The following is a 16,749-nucleotide window of genomic DNA, read 5'->3' as shown; positions in this document are numbered from 1 at the left end:
CTGATTTGCACCCTCACTGAGTGCTTCTGCCAGACTGGAATAAAGCCTTGCACTCAGTGGTGGCCTTTGGACTTTCAGATTCCGGCGGGCGTTCTGTGTGACACCAAAATTTGGCACCCCTGGCCTCTTGCGCCTTCTGCTCTAAGTCACTGTTGGAGCAACCTCTTGACTCGGCACCCAGTGTGGTTGAACCAGTCGTACTCCCCTAAAATCCGCCCCTGCTCTGATATTGCCTGCGTTTGCCTGGAAAGAGGAGTGTGTTGAGGATATGTAAAAAGCACTAGCCTAATGAGGAAAGGTGAAACGTCCTTTTGTTGCTCCTCCCACTTTTGCCTCTGGCTTCATTCATGTGGCCCGCTGAAAGCTGTCCAGAACAGAATGTGGCCCTCACTCTCTATAACTAGCTACACATCCCTGGGTAAGGCCTCCTGCTGCCGCCACTTGAAGAATTACTGCTTTACATGTAAGTTAAGGTTTTAATCTATTTATATTAACAAAAATCTTATTAATCTGTCCTGTTCCGTGGGAAATGGGGAGTTAAAAACAAAACAACCTTAAACAAGCCTGAGAAAGCAGCAAACTCATCAACTCCAAGGACATTTAAAGCCAGATGGTGTTTTAGACACAAACTATCAAGGGGGCATAGAAACTGCACGATAAAGAGTTGCTTCTGTTTGCATCCAAGCAGTGTGTGTTCCTGGACGGGAGGGTGGGGGGTTGATAGTGTGGGGGGGGGGAGGAGGGAATAAGCAGATTGCTTTAATTGCAGGGACAAACTCTTGTAAGCTTAAAAAGAAACATTGAGTAACACTGACTGATCTGTGAGAAGAGATTTATGTAAACTGCACCTAAACCACAAGTCACATGGCCTTGTTCTCCTCTCCCCCTCCACCCTGTTCGTGTGTTTGCTACTTTTGCTCACAACTGAGGTTATGTTTTTAGTTTGCTTCCTTCCTCAGTCGCGCAAGGTTCCTTAAGCAATGCTAGCCTGTGAATGACTTCCAGTTGAATTCAAGATGTCCTTAAAGAGGCTCATTCAGCAGAACTGCAACGCCAACTGTGTGGGCTCAGTTTACACCCCGTACTTGGACCCAATAGGTAACCCACCACTGGACAACAAAAGAAGCCAGACATTCACAAATTCAATAGACACGTTGTCTAGGGACTATAAGCAGGTATGTATTATTATTATTATTATTATTATTATTATTATTATTATTATTATTATTATTATTATATTTCTTACTCGGATTTCACCATGAGGGTGGGTTACAACAATTTAAAAAGAGAGTTAAAAGCAGTTAAGTGTTCAAAAGAATTTTAAAACCAGTTAAACCAAGTTACAGTCAAGAGAATGGGGTGGGAGATATATCTATCAGAGGTAACAAGGATAAAGAAGGTTGCTTTCAGCACACCACAGAATTTTTCTTATGCTTCACATTTCTGTTGCTGCTCTTGTTCATTCATTTCCAAGTTGGGCTAATGGGAAATAATGATGCAGACAACTTGTTGGGTAGATTCAGGGCTGGTCACCCCCACCCCATTCCTGATGTAGACCTTCATTCACCCCTTCTTCCCTGGTGGAGAGGAGAGCACCATTTTGTGGTTTGCCTGAAGTGCCAAAATGTCTTGGGCCAGCCCTGAACTGTCTATTGCAGGCATCCCCAAACTCGGCCCGCCAGCTGTTTTGGGACTACAATCCCCATCATTCCTGACCACTGGTCCTGTTAGCTAGGGATGATGGGAGTTGTAGTCCCAAAACAGCTGGAGGGCTGAGTTTGGGGGTGCCTGGTCTATCGCTTTTGGAGTTGCAATCTTTTAACAGTCCTAGATGCTGTGCCTATATTATCCACCTGAATCACAGAAATTTAGCAGGTGAGGCTTTCCCACCATTTCTCTGTGCCACAGAAATCTACACCTGTTCAATTTCCATGTCTTAGACTACTGTTTTAGGGCTGGTCTGCCCCTTAGGCAGGGGGAGGCAGCTGCCTCAGAGGCTCAGCCAGCTGATTTGGAGCTTTGTGACTAGGAAACAAAGGGTTATCTTTTTAATTCTACTGTGTGGGAGAGGTGCTTGTAAGATTTTCTTCCTTGGATGCCAAAACAACTTGAGTACTAATATTAGGAAAGGAGGTTGACTTGGAAAGGAGGCTGCCATGTGGTGTTTCTCCTCAGGCCCTGGGCACAGAAGCAGGAACTAGGATTGGCACAGGCAATCCCAGTTGATTCAAAGGGATTGTGGCCAGGCATGGTCTGAAGTGCTTGCTTGTGCTGTGGTTAAATCTTGAAAGAAACCATAGGCATGGGCTTTGGGCCCAAGATCAATTCACCGTTCAAGCCACCTCTGTCAATAAGTTCCTTGGCTGCTTGCTAAATTGACTAAGGTGTGCCATACCTGGGACTGCTCTCAGATGACAAATGTGCTGAGATGGATTATATTTTTAATCAAGAGAGACTCTTGCTTTCCACTTTTGGGAGCTGAAATTTGTTCCCTCAAGTGTAAATAATTTAACTTCAGGCAATGGTGATGACTGGGTTGTTGGTGCCTCTGAGTCAGGGCTGGCCCTAGGTATTTTGGCACATTACCCAAAGCCAGTCAAGTTATTTTGGCACCTGAGGAAGAAAATCCCATAAGCTCCTTTCCCCCTTCCCTGGAAGTAAACGCGTTGTTGTTGTTGATGTTGTATCAAATGGTGCCTTTGCCCTAGCAATGCACTTTCACTAGCACAAGACGAGACACCCCATTTTCCCTTGATCCCTTCTACCAATAGCACCCTCTATGGCATACCCCATTCTGCTATTCTTCAGAAGCAGATACTGCAAAACAGGAAGAGCTGTACTGGGTAGGAGGACTCTTTGAAAATCCAGTGCCCTGCCTTGAGCAAGCACAGCCACTTCTGTTAGTGAAGAGTCACAACTGAAAGGCAACCCACGACTTACAATTTATTCACTTTTATGACATGCAAAATCAGTTGCCTGGGGCAGCAGCTTCACTCTGCCTAATGGTAGGGCCAGCACTCTTTGGAGAGATGCCTTTATCAACAGCTAGTAGCCACGATATGTGCTTGAACCAGAGTCAGGATGCCACCCAACACCACCTGCTGGTGAGCAACCAGGAGAGAAGGGATATTTCCTTTTTGCCCCACTTGAGGGATTCCTGGAAATAGCTGGTTGACCACTGTAGGGTTTAGAATGCAGATGGGCCTTTGATCCAGGAGGGCCATTTTTAACATTTGTGTGTTCCTAAGCTGGGGGAAATCAAGAGGGTATAACCATCTTCATCAAGCCCTGAATTTGAACTTTCGGAGTCACCTGCTTGGCCCTGTCCAAAGGACCCTGGACCAGGTGGAGCTTATATGATCGTAATTCTCATTGGCAGTTTTGCATATGTAAAGCTTTCATCTAGCATTTTGTTTTCTAGACACAAATGAATTTCTAATGCAACACCCTCCCTTGTCTCTTCTCCTTCCAGCTTGCTTTAAGTAGGACAATCTCTTCAGGTGACTCTGTTGGCCCTCAAAGGTAATAAAGGCATTGCTTTCTCTCTCTAAATATTAGTTTATTACACTGCTACTAGAAATGCGACAATTGTGTGTGGAGGCCCAAGGCAGATACTGAAAGAGGAAGATGAAAGTGTGAAAAAACAAATAACTACAATGAAATCCGTGGGCTGGAGAGTTGTGGAAAGACTGAGCAATGCATACCCACAGCCCATCCCTAAACCCTAATGCTAATGTAACCACCATTACATATTGCAGTGTGGCAGAGTATCATTAGAGAGTTAACCACCTTCGTATTACTTCTTGAAATGAAAGGTGGTATATACTTTCTTTTGACAACGATGATATTGGGAATGGATTTGAAATCATTTCTCCAGTACACGGCTGGTCATTTCCCCTGTGCTACCAATTGGGTAGACAGAAGGCCAGAGTGCAGAGGAACTGGGACATCACTTTATATGTGACACGTTCCTTTCACTCAGTGGCCCAGACCACACAACCAAAATGGGAAGCCAAATATAGGGACAGAAAGGATTCATGCATATAGTATTGTGAAGGGTGAAGCAATTAGGCGGTCATTTCACTATATGCCCAGCACAGAACTCAAAAGTGGGTTGAAATGATGCCATGCTGGAAAACATGGAGGTAAGCTGGGAGCGAGGATGAATGGATGAGTCTATTTCTCATCCATGTCACTCTGGGATGTGTTTGTGCAGAAGTCCATTCATTCCCATTTCTGCTACTTAAAAAATCAAAAATCAAATCTGCATGAAAATTTGTATTTTTGAATGTATTTCCCCCCTTTTAAAATATATTTTATCCTAAACATTTTTATATGCATTTCAGTACTTCATCTTTTTTGAAGCTGAAAATTGCATCGCAGAATTCAGGGAAGTGTGAAATCTGAAGCATAACTGTGTACAGTTCTGCTTGTTAAATCTGGGATGTGCAGATCTGGTCAGAAGACGAATTCCTCAAGTATCCTTGGCTGCAGGAGATGAGAGGCAATGGCACAATTGCTTCCTTTTATGCTCAGCTTTGCACACATCCAGTCAATCCACATTCTCACAGTGACTGTTTGGTGATGTGTACAATAATGTACGTCCTGTAAACAATCCTGTCCACATGATCTTTGGAGATGTGGGGAGATTTTAGATTTTCATTGCACAGCATTTGTTAAGAACTACTGATGCTTATGATGTACAGCACATTTATTCTAAATTAAGCCTTAAACATGTTATTCCCTTCCAATGGGTTATTGACTTTGTGTGTATCTGTGTATCTCTCTCTCTGCAGAAAGTCAGTTAAAATCTTCAAAGATGATAATGAAACATTTGGATTTGAAATTCAGGTGAGCCTTTAACACTATAAACTCAGGGAAATTAAAATGGGAGCTCTCAAACCATTCTAGAGTGCTGCTTCCATTATCAGGTTAGCCCAAGCACACTCATCCATGTAAGCAGGTGTGTGTGTGTGTGTGTGTGTGTGTGTGTGTGTGTGTATACACAATGGGATACTTGGCTCTCTCAAACCTGGAGCTGATCCTGGCTTTCCCCCCTCAGCTGTACCTTCCACACAAAATTGTTGTGAGGATATAATGGGGAGAACCATGTATCCTGCTTAGAGTAAGGAGGGGACAAAAATGCAAACAAACAAAACAGAAGCGCTTCTTCACAACCGTTAGAAAGGGAATGTTTCATGGGGTGCTAAACTGCTCCTCATGGTTGTTACCCCATGTTGACTGGAATGGGGAGGTCTTTATTCCATGCTAAGCCAGCATTTCATAACTATGAAAGACCCAGTGTGGCCTACTGGTTAGAGTGCTGGACTAGGACCTGGAAGAGAAGGGTTGAAATAGTCAAAAAGCTACTCTACTCAGTCTACTCTACCTCACTGGGTTGTTGTTGAGGATAAAATGGGGGCAATGAAGAGCCATGTGCACCACCTTGACCCCCATTGGAAGAAACTTGGGATATAACTGGTACAGCAACAACAGCTGTTATGCATAAAGAGGTGGGTCGGGCTTTCTGTGAGAGCTCAGAAAATCTCACAGCACTGAATGCCTCAGAGATGAATGAAAGAGGCCCCTAAGGCGTCTGAGTTCCTCTTCCTCCTTTCCCTTCCCTTCCTTTTCTAATGCTATATAGTGGTACCTTGGGTTACAGATGCTTCAGGTTACAGACGCTTCAGGTTACAGACTCTGCTAACCCAGAAATAGTACCTTGGGTTAAGAACTTTGCTTCAGGATGAGAACAGAAATTGTGCGGCGGCGGTGCAGCAGCAGCAGGAGACCCCATTAGCTAAAGTGGTGCTTCAGGTTAAGAACAGTTTCAGGTTAAGAACGGACCTCCAGAACGAATTAAGTTCTTAACCCGAGTTACCACTGTATTGTGAGAAATATCTGTTGTGGGCATTTAAACATTGGAGTGGGGAGGTGGTGTTGCAGGGCCAGCACTGCAGTTAGGCGCTTCAGGCAGCTGATTTGGGGTGTCATGAAAGGACAGCAAATTGTTACTGGAGTGGGGAGGTGGTGTTGCAGGGCCAGCACTGCAGTTAGGCGCTTCAGGCAGCTGATTTGGGGTGTCATGAAAGGACAGCAAATTGTTACTGTTCTATTTTTATTGCCAGGGAGGGGCAGAGATGCTTGTGAGATTTCCTGCTTGAGGTGCCAAAACCACTTGGCCGTGTCAGCAGCATTTGCTGCTCTGCCTCAGGCAGCAAAATGGCTTGAGCTAACCTTGGGAGGGGACACTGTTTTGGCCCTAATCAGGTCCTGTCATAATGACTAAACAGTTACTTTAGTTTTGCTTCACATTCCCTTCATTTTGTTAGTTGTAGCCAATAGCTATGCCCAGGCAGGAGACCTAAGAAACATTGCTTTGCCTCTGACCAGATCCTTGATATTGTAATTTTATGTTGCGAGATCTACAGGTATAGGGTGGTACACAAATTAAATTAATAATGATAATAATAATAAAAATGTGTCTCCCTGTTCTGCTGGGTGCTTGTTGAATTATTACACACACCTACTGTCAGACTGTCTTACAGTTGTGTAACACACCAGGGCCTTGGACACATACTTTCTTTTGTGGTGCCATATGAGCAATTTCTTCCTGATCTTCTTTAAATGTCTGGGAAGGAGGAGGACAGCCTTGTTGTTGGGTGGGAACAATGTTTGTTCCTGTTAGTTCCTCCCCTCCACTATTTATCTTTATTTGATGGGTACGTAAGCCAGTTTCGATACTACTTCTGTGAACTGGTGCCGCAAGATAAACCTTTTCCTGTTCCCAACGCTGTGTTTCTGTTCACAGACACTTCGACTGCAGCGCCACATCAGCCACTCCTTGGAAACTTGCACGTACATCTGCAAAGTTAAAGGAGGAAGCCCTGCCTCTCTTGCCGGACTCCAAAGTGGTAACTAGCCTTTTCCCCCACCCTAAAATTCACCCAAAGTTCACTGTGGGGATGGAGAAAATATTCAGCCTGAGGACCACATTTCCTCACAGGCAACTTTCCAGGGGTCACACACCAGTAGTGTGTGTGTGTGTGTGTGTGTGTGTGTGTGTGTACGTAGACACAGACACCACAGACACACACCCCTCTTGCCATGCAGGTAGGCAAGAGGCACCAGAATTCAAGGATACATTCTAGTCAGGTAAAATCACTACAAGATGGCACAGAGTGAAGTCAGTGAGCAGTTTGGCCTGGACCACAGGAGTCAACCTCTAGGGCCAGAGGGGTCTTTACCCCCCCCCCCAAAGTTGATGGGCATTGTTGTTAAAATGGTGTGCATGCACTGCATCATGTGATCGATTATGTGTGGCAGGGCTTACCTGTCCCCCCCCCCATATTTTATTCAATTTGGCACATCTGGCCTGGACAGAGTCTTGAGGCCTGGACATGGATGTGTGGACAGCCACAGTCAGACCCTGGGCCTGAGGTTTCCCACACCTGGTTTACTGCTTCTCCCATTTGCTTTTTTCTAAGGATACAGAGGGAACAATGAATACACAGTCTCTAATTATGTCCATTTTTGAATTATCACAGGTTATATTTTGACCAACATCAACGGAATGAGCACCGAAGGACTTGCTCATAAGCAAATGGTGGACTTGATCAAGTCATCAGGGAACTTTTTGAGGTAATCAAAAGCCCTTCTGCCCCCAAGAAGACAAAAAGGGTTTTCTCATGGTTTGCTATTGCTGCAGAGAAATGGCCAAGGCAGCAATGGGCACAGGCCACAAGAAACATTCCAGGATTCAGAACATTAGAGAGAGTATGCAGGCAGGCAGGCGGGCATTTGCCATCAAAAGCCATTGGTGCACTCAGGGCAGGACTTTGGGGCAAAGGTCCAGGGCCCCCCTCAGCAGAATGAGCAGGAGCCCAAATGCAGCAACAGAGCTGGCTTACCATAAATTGAGCTTAACTGAAAAAGGTGGTGTTTGTACAACCATTAAGTCCAGATCTGAAACAGTATTCAATCTATTTAAGAAACTTACGGACAACTCTTCGCATTGTGATCATAGAGGACTTTGCAACATTTTAAATAAAGCAGCATTACTTCAAACCATAAAACACAATTAAAATGACAGCAGATTTAAATCAAAACAGTGGGGACAGTAGAACAATCCAGATACATAAGAAAATTCAAAACTGCTTAAGCAAGCCCCTCCAAAGCCTGAGAGACCAAGCATTTTATTAACAAGGCAACAGAATTCCAACAATATTGTGGCCAGCCATACCTCCAGGAAGGAGGAATATTGTAGTCTGGGTGCCACTACAGAGAAGGCCCTCTTTCATGTCACTTCACAGCAAAGTCTCAGAGCCTGAGTTGCCCGATAGTTGCAACACAGCCTAAAATTTGGCTGACATATGACAATCAATTAAGGTCTGTTACCCTATGGCTCCTTTGGGACATTTCAATGGGACAGAACTCAGAGGGGACGTAGGCTCCTCATCTTAATAAAAGTACAGCTGTTTTCTCCTATGTCCCCTTCTCTTTCTCAACCCTGGAATATCTCTTTGCCCCCACTACTCAGGCACTATTTAATGGCATTTAATCAGAAATGGATTTCAAGTCCGTTCACATTCTTAACCAGTAATACACGTTCTCTTGGATCAGGCAAGAATCAGTGATGACATGAGCCCAAGTTTGCCTCCTTATCCACTTGAGCTGCCAGAAGTTATTAAGCTTGTTTTATTTATTTATTTATTTATTTGTTGAATTTATATATCACCCTATACCTGGAGGTCTCGCCGGGGGGGGGGGGGGGGGGTTCACAGAACAAAATCAAAATATAAAACATTGTTGTCCCAATAGCAATCTTGTCTGTCTCAAAAATCAAGTATGTAAATGATGTCTGCAAACGTTCATATTTGCCAGAGGCAAGTAACTGGGGATGGATATCACCATTCTCCTTGTGAGCTTTAGCATGGCTTATATTTTGTATGGGAGAAACAACCAAGACTAGTTGGAGCCACAGTCCAATGCAGGAAACGCATGCCTGACATTTTAATTTGCATTCATATTAGCAGTATGAAATTTTATTAATAGTGGTAATAAATTAATAATAATAATAATAATAATAATAATAATAATAATAATACTTACTGTTTGCAGGTTAGATATTGTGAATGAGTCCTTTATAATGAAGCGGATGGAACTGGAAACTAAGCTGCGGTTCTTGAAGGTACTGATTCTATATAGAGGATAGAAAGCACCAGTTTTAACCTTTATATGCAGAAACCACCTGAAGATAAATTTGTTTATTTAGGGGCTTATATCTTTGATTTTCTTCACAAAGTGAACTCAGAGTGGTTCAGATAACAAACCACAATACGAGACATAAAAGCAAATTCAATATACATACTCCCAAATCAATAAGAGCAACAAAACAACATCTGCCATGCAAAGTAGCAACATTATAATCACAGCATCCAGGGAAACTACCCAGCCTTTTCTCTGTCCCACCTGAATCAGGAGAGCCAGCTGAAGGGCTAGGCAGGTGTTTAGAGGCAGTGATGAAATCCTTGAAGGATGGAGGTGTCATGTGTTCTAAGTTCTCAAGTCGAGAAAGTGAGAGGGGGCAGCCTACATGGGGTTGTCCTTCAAGATAACTCAGGAGCTTGAACTGGTCCAAAAGGCAGCAGTTGGAGTTACATTTAGAACTCATATAACCCTTGTTCTAAAACAGCTGCATTTGTTGCCAGCAGTTGGGTGATGTTAATTGCCCTCAGCCTAATTTAATGCAGGTGAGGGGAGCTCAGAGGAAGAAAAACATGGGGTGAGTTGGGAAAAATCTGAAATGGAGGTGGAGGAAGCCCTTTGCTGGAGATTAGTTCAGATCTTTGATCCTATCCTTCCCCTGGCAACTGGGGGTGGGGGTGGGGAGAAGAGGAGGAGGAGGAAGAGAGAGAGAGAGAGAGAATGAGAATGAGGAAGGAGAAAGGGAAACAAAGGGAAAATAATGGCCCCACCCACTTTACTCCAGCCCTGCCCACTGCTCCCAATGAATTACCCCCTTCCCCAAAGAATGTAGTCTCAACAGGTGGGGGCAGGGGAGAGGAGGAGGAAAGTTCCCAGGGGGGGGGCATCTATCTCTGATGGCTATTACACTAATGCTAGCATAATGAAGAGTAGAGCACCTGCCCTAGACACTATTTTTTGGGGACGAAGAAGACAGAAAATGGGCCTCAACGTAATGCTGCATGTCTTCAGTTATAAAAAGAACGCAAAATTATGAAATCTTCTATTGCCAGTTTTGACTCATTTTGCAATGTGATTAATGAGTAGCCAGCTTTTCTGCTTGCTGGAAAGGACTTAGTGCAGGCAGCAGCTCAAGCAGAATGGCATCCGTTCAGCTTTCCTTGGGCTCTGTGCCTGCAGCTTAAGCCAGGAAAGTACATTTCAGCCCCCGTATATGTATATTGGGAGAGGGGAGTCAGCAAGCATCATGTGATTCCACCTAGCTCCTGATTATTGGAAAGCAACGTAACTCCTTGTCTAATTCATGATAGAACAACGCCCAGTAGAAACAGTAGCCTTTTTCGGAGTTTCAGTTGCACAGATACTGAACCACCAAAGGAAAAAGCAGAATTGTGTCCACTGGCCTTGCTCCTCCTCCTCCTTCACACTTTCAGTGGAAGGTCTGAACCTAGTGGAAAGTTGCACACATACCATTGTACATGCTCAGGCTCCTCTGCACTTAACTGGAGACCTGATCACGTAGGTTTCCTAGTCACTTGAAACACACATGCATTTATAATTGAACATTCCCATCTCAGGAAATTAAACCATTATCCTTATCATAGAGGTCATGAATTTTTGTCCCTGATTCGGAGTTAAACTTATTTCACCTTCCCTTCTACTCATTGGGCGTGAAATCCTGGCAGGGACAGGGTTAAAGGTTTCTTTAGCTGCACAATGGGGCCTTCATCTTGATTAAGCCGTTACTAGCCGCTGCTGTGAAATTCCCATAAATCATCACCGCAACCATGCTGCCAATATCCAGCAGAGAATATGAGGGAAAGGTCCTTTCACTCTGCTGCTGTTCCACTCTGGTACAAAATCTTGAAACCGAAGGAGGAAACGTGGGAAGGCCACTGGCCCAGCCAAACTGCTTACATAACCCCAAAGCCACCACCTGTGCTTGACCTCCAGATGACACCAAATCCTGGGATGGTAGCAAGCGCCTTGATTAAAGCAGCTAAGAAGGCAAGGGACTCCTGCCATCCAGCCTAGAAAGAGCTAGCAGAATGTGCTTGAACTGCAAAGCCAAACTTTTTCATTGCTCTGATTAATGAGAGAGCACAGTGGCTGATTATTATGAAGCCTGGCAAACTAGGAAGAATGCTGTCTTGTCATTTATCCAAAACTTGGATAAACTCCCTGATGATGATCTTTCTCTCTCGTGGAAGGGAAGCTTTAGGAAACGCACTGGGATTTAAGGAAAGGGATTGGAGTTGAAAGGAAGTGCAATACATACAGTTGCAGTAATCTATGATATACAGTGCAGAATGTCACCGCTCAGCTGTTCTGGGGGAAAGTGAGATGGGATTATGTGTGTCCCAATAAGAACATAAGGAGATCCTTTTGGATAAGACCAAAGATCCACCTAGTCCAATTTCCTGGTCATTTCTCTTAGATTCTGATGTTTCCCTTGGGCTTTTTTCAACTCCCCAGGTGTGTGACTAGTAAGCAAACTTCAAAATCTGAATACCCAAAGTCCATCATGACCCCCCCACCAATAACTTGGATATGCATTATTCCTTCCCTCTCCCCTCCAAACAAAAAACCAAAAAAACCAGCCTTCACTTTAATTAGTGTCCAACTGACTCCAATGCCCTTGGGGGGATTTGAAATCCTGATTTAAAAAAACAACAACAGGAAAAAGGCAACATGAGAAAGAGGGATAAAACACTAAACTGCATTTAACAACAAATACAAATCCCTCAGACACAACTGGACCAATTCAGAGAAAATCACTGGACACGTTTGTCACAATCACAATGGGGGCTTGAATGTATAACCGAGCTACCTTATAAAGTGTTGTGCCCCAAATTGCAGTGATCTCTGCTTGCCTTTTACAGAAAACCCTGCAAGAAAAATTGCTGGAGTTCCAGTCACTGTGCTTACGAGAACACCACCTTGCTAATGGTAAGGCTGAATTTCCTATGATAGAAAATAAGAATGCACAACCACCCCAGTTTCCTCTGCAAAAATGATGTGAACACCAGTGAGTCAATGAGTTTCCTGAGTTTCAGATTTTGGGTTTGCCTTTGTTCTCTCCTGCAGATAAAAGGTTTGGGAGAAGCTGTATAGAAGAACATAAATTGCCATGATAAGTCTTCAGTTCCCCCAAAGAATTATGGGAGCCGCAGTTTGATAAGTGTGCTGAGAGTTGTTAGGCAGCTCCTGCTCCCTTCTCAAGAGCTACAATTCCCAGACTCCCCTGTGAAGATAAATTGATTGTTGAACCACTTTGGGAACTGTAGCTCTGAGAGGGGAATAGGGGTCTCATACCAACTCTCAACACCCTTATCTAGCTACAGCTCCCAGAACTCTTCGTTGGAAGCTATTACTGTTTAAATTCATATGATAATACTTTAAATATATGGTGTGAATGTGGCCATATGACACTGACTGTACACCTCTGGCTGGTATTAAAACATTTGCCTGAATTGTGCATACAGTCGTCTTTAGCTCGAAGTTTCTGCTTTTAGGAAATTGCATTTTAAACACTGCAAACGAAGCTTTTCACCTTGCTGATCCAGCCGATTTGTTTTTAATTGTATTTGTTTTATTGATTTACCTTTATTTCTTATTGTTGCTATTTTGTTTTTAATCTGCATTGTAGACTGCCTGGGGGGGGGGGTAGATATTTATGAAGGGCAGTTTATAAATGCCTTAAATATACATACATGATTTTTGTATCCACTTGTATTGATTTTTCCAGGCTGCTGTGAGCCACACCGGAGAAAGTAGAATTCCCCAGAGTCTTAATAAACAGCCTTTACTTATTATATATTTAATTTCTATACTGCTCTTCATCCGAGGATCACAGGGCAGATTACAGTATAAAAACGCAATCTTATTTGTAGTATGTGATACAAGTGTAATCAAATGTTGGCCCCAGAATAGAAGGTCACATGAATTAGGCTCATCTCTAAACTGAAGGTAGAGAGGAGATCTGGGACCTCCACAGAGACCTGGAAACAACGAAGAGTTTAAGTGATGTAGGTTAGGGAGAGAGATGGTGTCAGGTCCAGCGCCAGCCACTGAGCTCCATTGCTGGGTAGAGATTTTAATCCAATTCTTGCCAGCCTTAATTTGATGCTCTTAGTGCAGGGGCTGGTAACCTGTGGCCCTCCAGATACTGTTTGACTACAGCTCACCTGATCTCTGACCACTGGCCATGTTGACCGGGGCTGATGAGAGTTGGTGTCCCACACCATTTGAATGGTCATCAGTTTGCCATCGCTGCTCTGACCATTATACTACGTTAGCTCTCAGGCCGGCTTAGTAAAAAATAGAATTTAACATTTGTATAACATAGGGGTGAGGAACATTCCCCTTCTGAGCAACCTTCCAGAGTTTGGCAGGGCCAGGAGCAAATGTGGAGCCACTGTGGTGTGTTGGACTAGGACCTAGGTGGTCAGGGTTTGAATCCTCACTCAGCTATGGGTGACCTTGGGCCAGTCACAATCTCTCAGCTTAACCTACCTCACAGGGTTGTTGTGAGGAGAAAATGGGGAGAACCACAGAGCTCCTGAGAGGAAAAGGTGGTATATAAATGTAAGAAAGGAGGACAAGAGAGAGCAATGAGGGTGAACCCCTCTGTAGAGTTGGCTAGTTCCTCTGTGCATGCTCACACACCCCAAGCAAGCAAGAGGCATTATCAGAGTTCAATGACACATTCTAGTCAGGCAAAAACACTTGGGGTGTGAAGAAGGGAAAAAATAGAATAGAATTTATTATTTATACCCTGCCCATCTGGCTGGGTTTCCCACTCTGGGCGACTTCCAACAAAGCATTAAAATACAGTAGTCTGTTAAAACATTAAAAGCTTCCCTAAAGAGGGCTGCCTTCAGATGTCTTCTAAAAATCTGGTAGTTGCTCTTCTCTTTGACATCTGGTGGGAGGGCGAATAGGGGTTAGAGTTCCAAGAGAGGCCAGAGAGACTTGGAGGGCCACATTTGGCCCCTGGACCTGAGGTTCCCCATTCCTAGCACAGCATGTTTGAAGAATTTACCATGCATTTTTCAGTTGTAATCCTTACAGCGACTCTGCAAAGTTATTATTATTATTCCCCTTTCTGCAGAGAGACTTGCCTAAGTCTCCCTGATAAGTTCATGGCAGATACAATTCATAGCTCAGTCTCACCTACCACACTACACTTCACCAGCTTTCACATTCACACAACGTGCACCAGTTAGAATGCAGAAGTGAAACACACACCCCCCCCCCCCGCCCACTGGGGAGCTTATCGTGTCATCTGAGAGCTAGCAATGGGTGGATCTGTCAGTTTCGGTTTCATTCAATTTTGCATTTCCCCCCCAACCTTAATTTCATACCTCCACATTTCTGCACCAGTTTGCAATTTTTTAAAAAAGAAAAAGTCCTAATGGAAATTCATCAGCATTTTAGTCCCGTTTCTCCTAATCTGCATAACTGTATGCAATATTGCCTTACACATTTTTGTAAAGTAATTCCCCCTGCCCTCAAATAATAACAGTTCAATTTTGTATGTTATTTTCAATAATATATGCATCTAATGCACATTTTACCACAGTGTATGGATTTTTGTACACCTTACTTGGCTGGAAAACTGCATTGCAAAATTCAGGAAAGTGTGAATTTTGAAAGATGGCTGTGTTTTGGTTCTCATGTTTCAGAGAGTGTGAATTAGGAAGGATCACCTTTAAACGAAAACTGAATGTAATTTCTCCCCCATTCCAAAGTGAGAGCTCCAATGATATTTCAGCAAGATCAGTACATTTAGTGCCGTGGAACCTCGGGTTATGTACCGCCCTCCTTATGAACGCTTTGGGTTACGAGCTCCACTAACCTGGAAGTAGGTGTTCCGGGTAGCAAACTTTGCCCCAGGATGCGAGTGGAAGTCACATGCTGGTGGCATGGTGGCAGGAGGCCCCATTAGCAAAAGCGTGCCTCAGGTTAAGAACAGTTTCGGGTTAAGAACGGACCTCCAGAACGAATCAAGTTCATAAACTGAGGTACCACTGTATATTATTCCAGCTTGTGCGTTTTGAGGTAATTAATGCGTGTTCTCTTCTGTCTCTTTCCTAGGGGAAATGTGCTCACCACTTGAATTTGTGGGACTGGAAGAATCTAACTTATTTGGTGATTACGCTGGATCAGGGTCAGCTTTGGCAAACAAACCCCGATTTCCCAGCGAAAGCAGCTGTTTAAGCCGCCTGAGCTCAATGACCGTGGACAGTGAGGACAGCTTCTACCAAGCCTACGATTTGGAGGATCCTGCTAGTGGGACTTTTAGCCGGCAGTCGAGCACAGAAGACGACTGCTTCCTCTCGAGGGACAGTGATGTTGCCTTTGTGAAGAGTTCCCTGAGAAGGCACAGAAGCATCAGTGTGACGAGCAGCGGATCAGCGTCTCCCTCTTGGGATGGAAGCAACGTCTCGAACATATTTGGGACTCTCCCGCGGAAAAGCCGGAAGGGAAGTGTTCGGAAGAGGCTGCTGAAATTCATCCCTGGACTCTACCGAGCTGTAGAAGAGGAAGAAAGTCGTGTCTGACGACTTGAAGTGGGCTAGGTACTGCATCCTTCAGTGAATATCTGGGCAACAACCTGCAGCTTTCAAACAGAAGTGCAGGTCCTACGTCAGGGACAAATTACAATTCCCATCATCCCTGATCATTGGCCATGCTGGCAGAGGCTGATGGGAACTGGAGTCCAACAACATCTAAAGGCCAAAGATTTCCCCGTCCCTAATGTTGTGCCTGCACTTCATTCAGTGAAAAGTCAATGGAGGTGAAGGGAACACTTGAGACTGAGAGACTTGTTTCCCCCTGAAATAGTTTCAAGACATCCCCACTGATATTATATATGTATACATGGCATTTGGGGGTGAAGGGCAGGAGGGTGGATGGCTGTTTTCAAATGACATTTGTGCATTGTGGGTCAGACATGGCAACTGCTAGGAACTAAGTGTCATGACGGTCCTTTCCCAAGTCTTACTAACAAGAAAATTAGACATATTTATTATCTAAGTAATCAAACAAAGGCCCATTCACAAGTTTGGCTCTACCAGCACATTTCCTTCACACAGTTATTAAGGGTTTGCAGCTGTCCATTCTTGTTTTCTTGTCCCTTTCTGATCACATGGAAAAAGTAACCCATGAACCAGAAGTATATGTGTGTACTGGTTTGCAGGAGTACAGCAATTCCTGTGATTTGAGGAGCCTTAAGAAGCAAAGCAAATCTATTATAAGCATGAGAATTGATGAAATCTTGTGAACCAGCATACAAGTATATTTAGTATTATTTCTTGCATGTATGTGCAAAGAAGATTTGGCAACATTAATGACCTGGGTTCATAGAGCTATAGCCTTCAGATGTAACTACACTGCCTGTTCCTGTTCTTTGATGTATGGTGTGTGTTCCAGAAGAAAAAAAGACCAAGTGCTTTAATACAGCCCCCCCCCCCCTGTAAATATAGTTCAAATTGCATTTCATGTGTATATATTTGAATATCAGTTTTGAAGAATGAA

General features: G+C 43.9%; 1 protein-coding gene across 1 annotated transcript; it reads left to right on the top strand.

Moving 5' to 3' along the window:
* Positions 1–922: 922 nt before the first annotated feature.
* CYTIP (cytohesin 1 interacting protein) lies at positions 923–16,212 on the top strand. The gene is made up of 8 exons (XM_077936336.1): positions 923–1,175; positions 3,473–3,522; positions 4,797–4,851; positions 6,812–6,914; positions 7,548–7,641; positions 9,121–9,190; positions 12,090–12,156; positions 15,307–16,212. Exons 1-8 carry the CDS (start codon positions 1,017–1,019, stop codon positions 15,771–15,773), a joined length of 1,065 nt encoding a protein of 354 aa, XP_077792462.1. The 5' UTR covers positions 923–1,016; the 3' UTR covers positions 15,774–16,212.
* The last annotated feature ends 537 nt before the right edge of the window (positions 16,213–16,749 follow it).

This window comes from Podarcis muralis, chromosome 1 (assembly GCF_964188315.1).
Source record: "Podarcis muralis chromosome 1, rPodMur119.hap1.1, whole genome shotgun sequence".
NCBI classification, from domain to species: domain Eukaryota; kingdom Metazoa; phylum Chordata; class Lepidosauria; order Squamata; family Lacertidae; genus Podarcis; species Podarcis muralis.
Note: the sequence above shows the minus strand (reverse complement) of the source record. Positions and strands in the feature narration are given on the sequence as shown.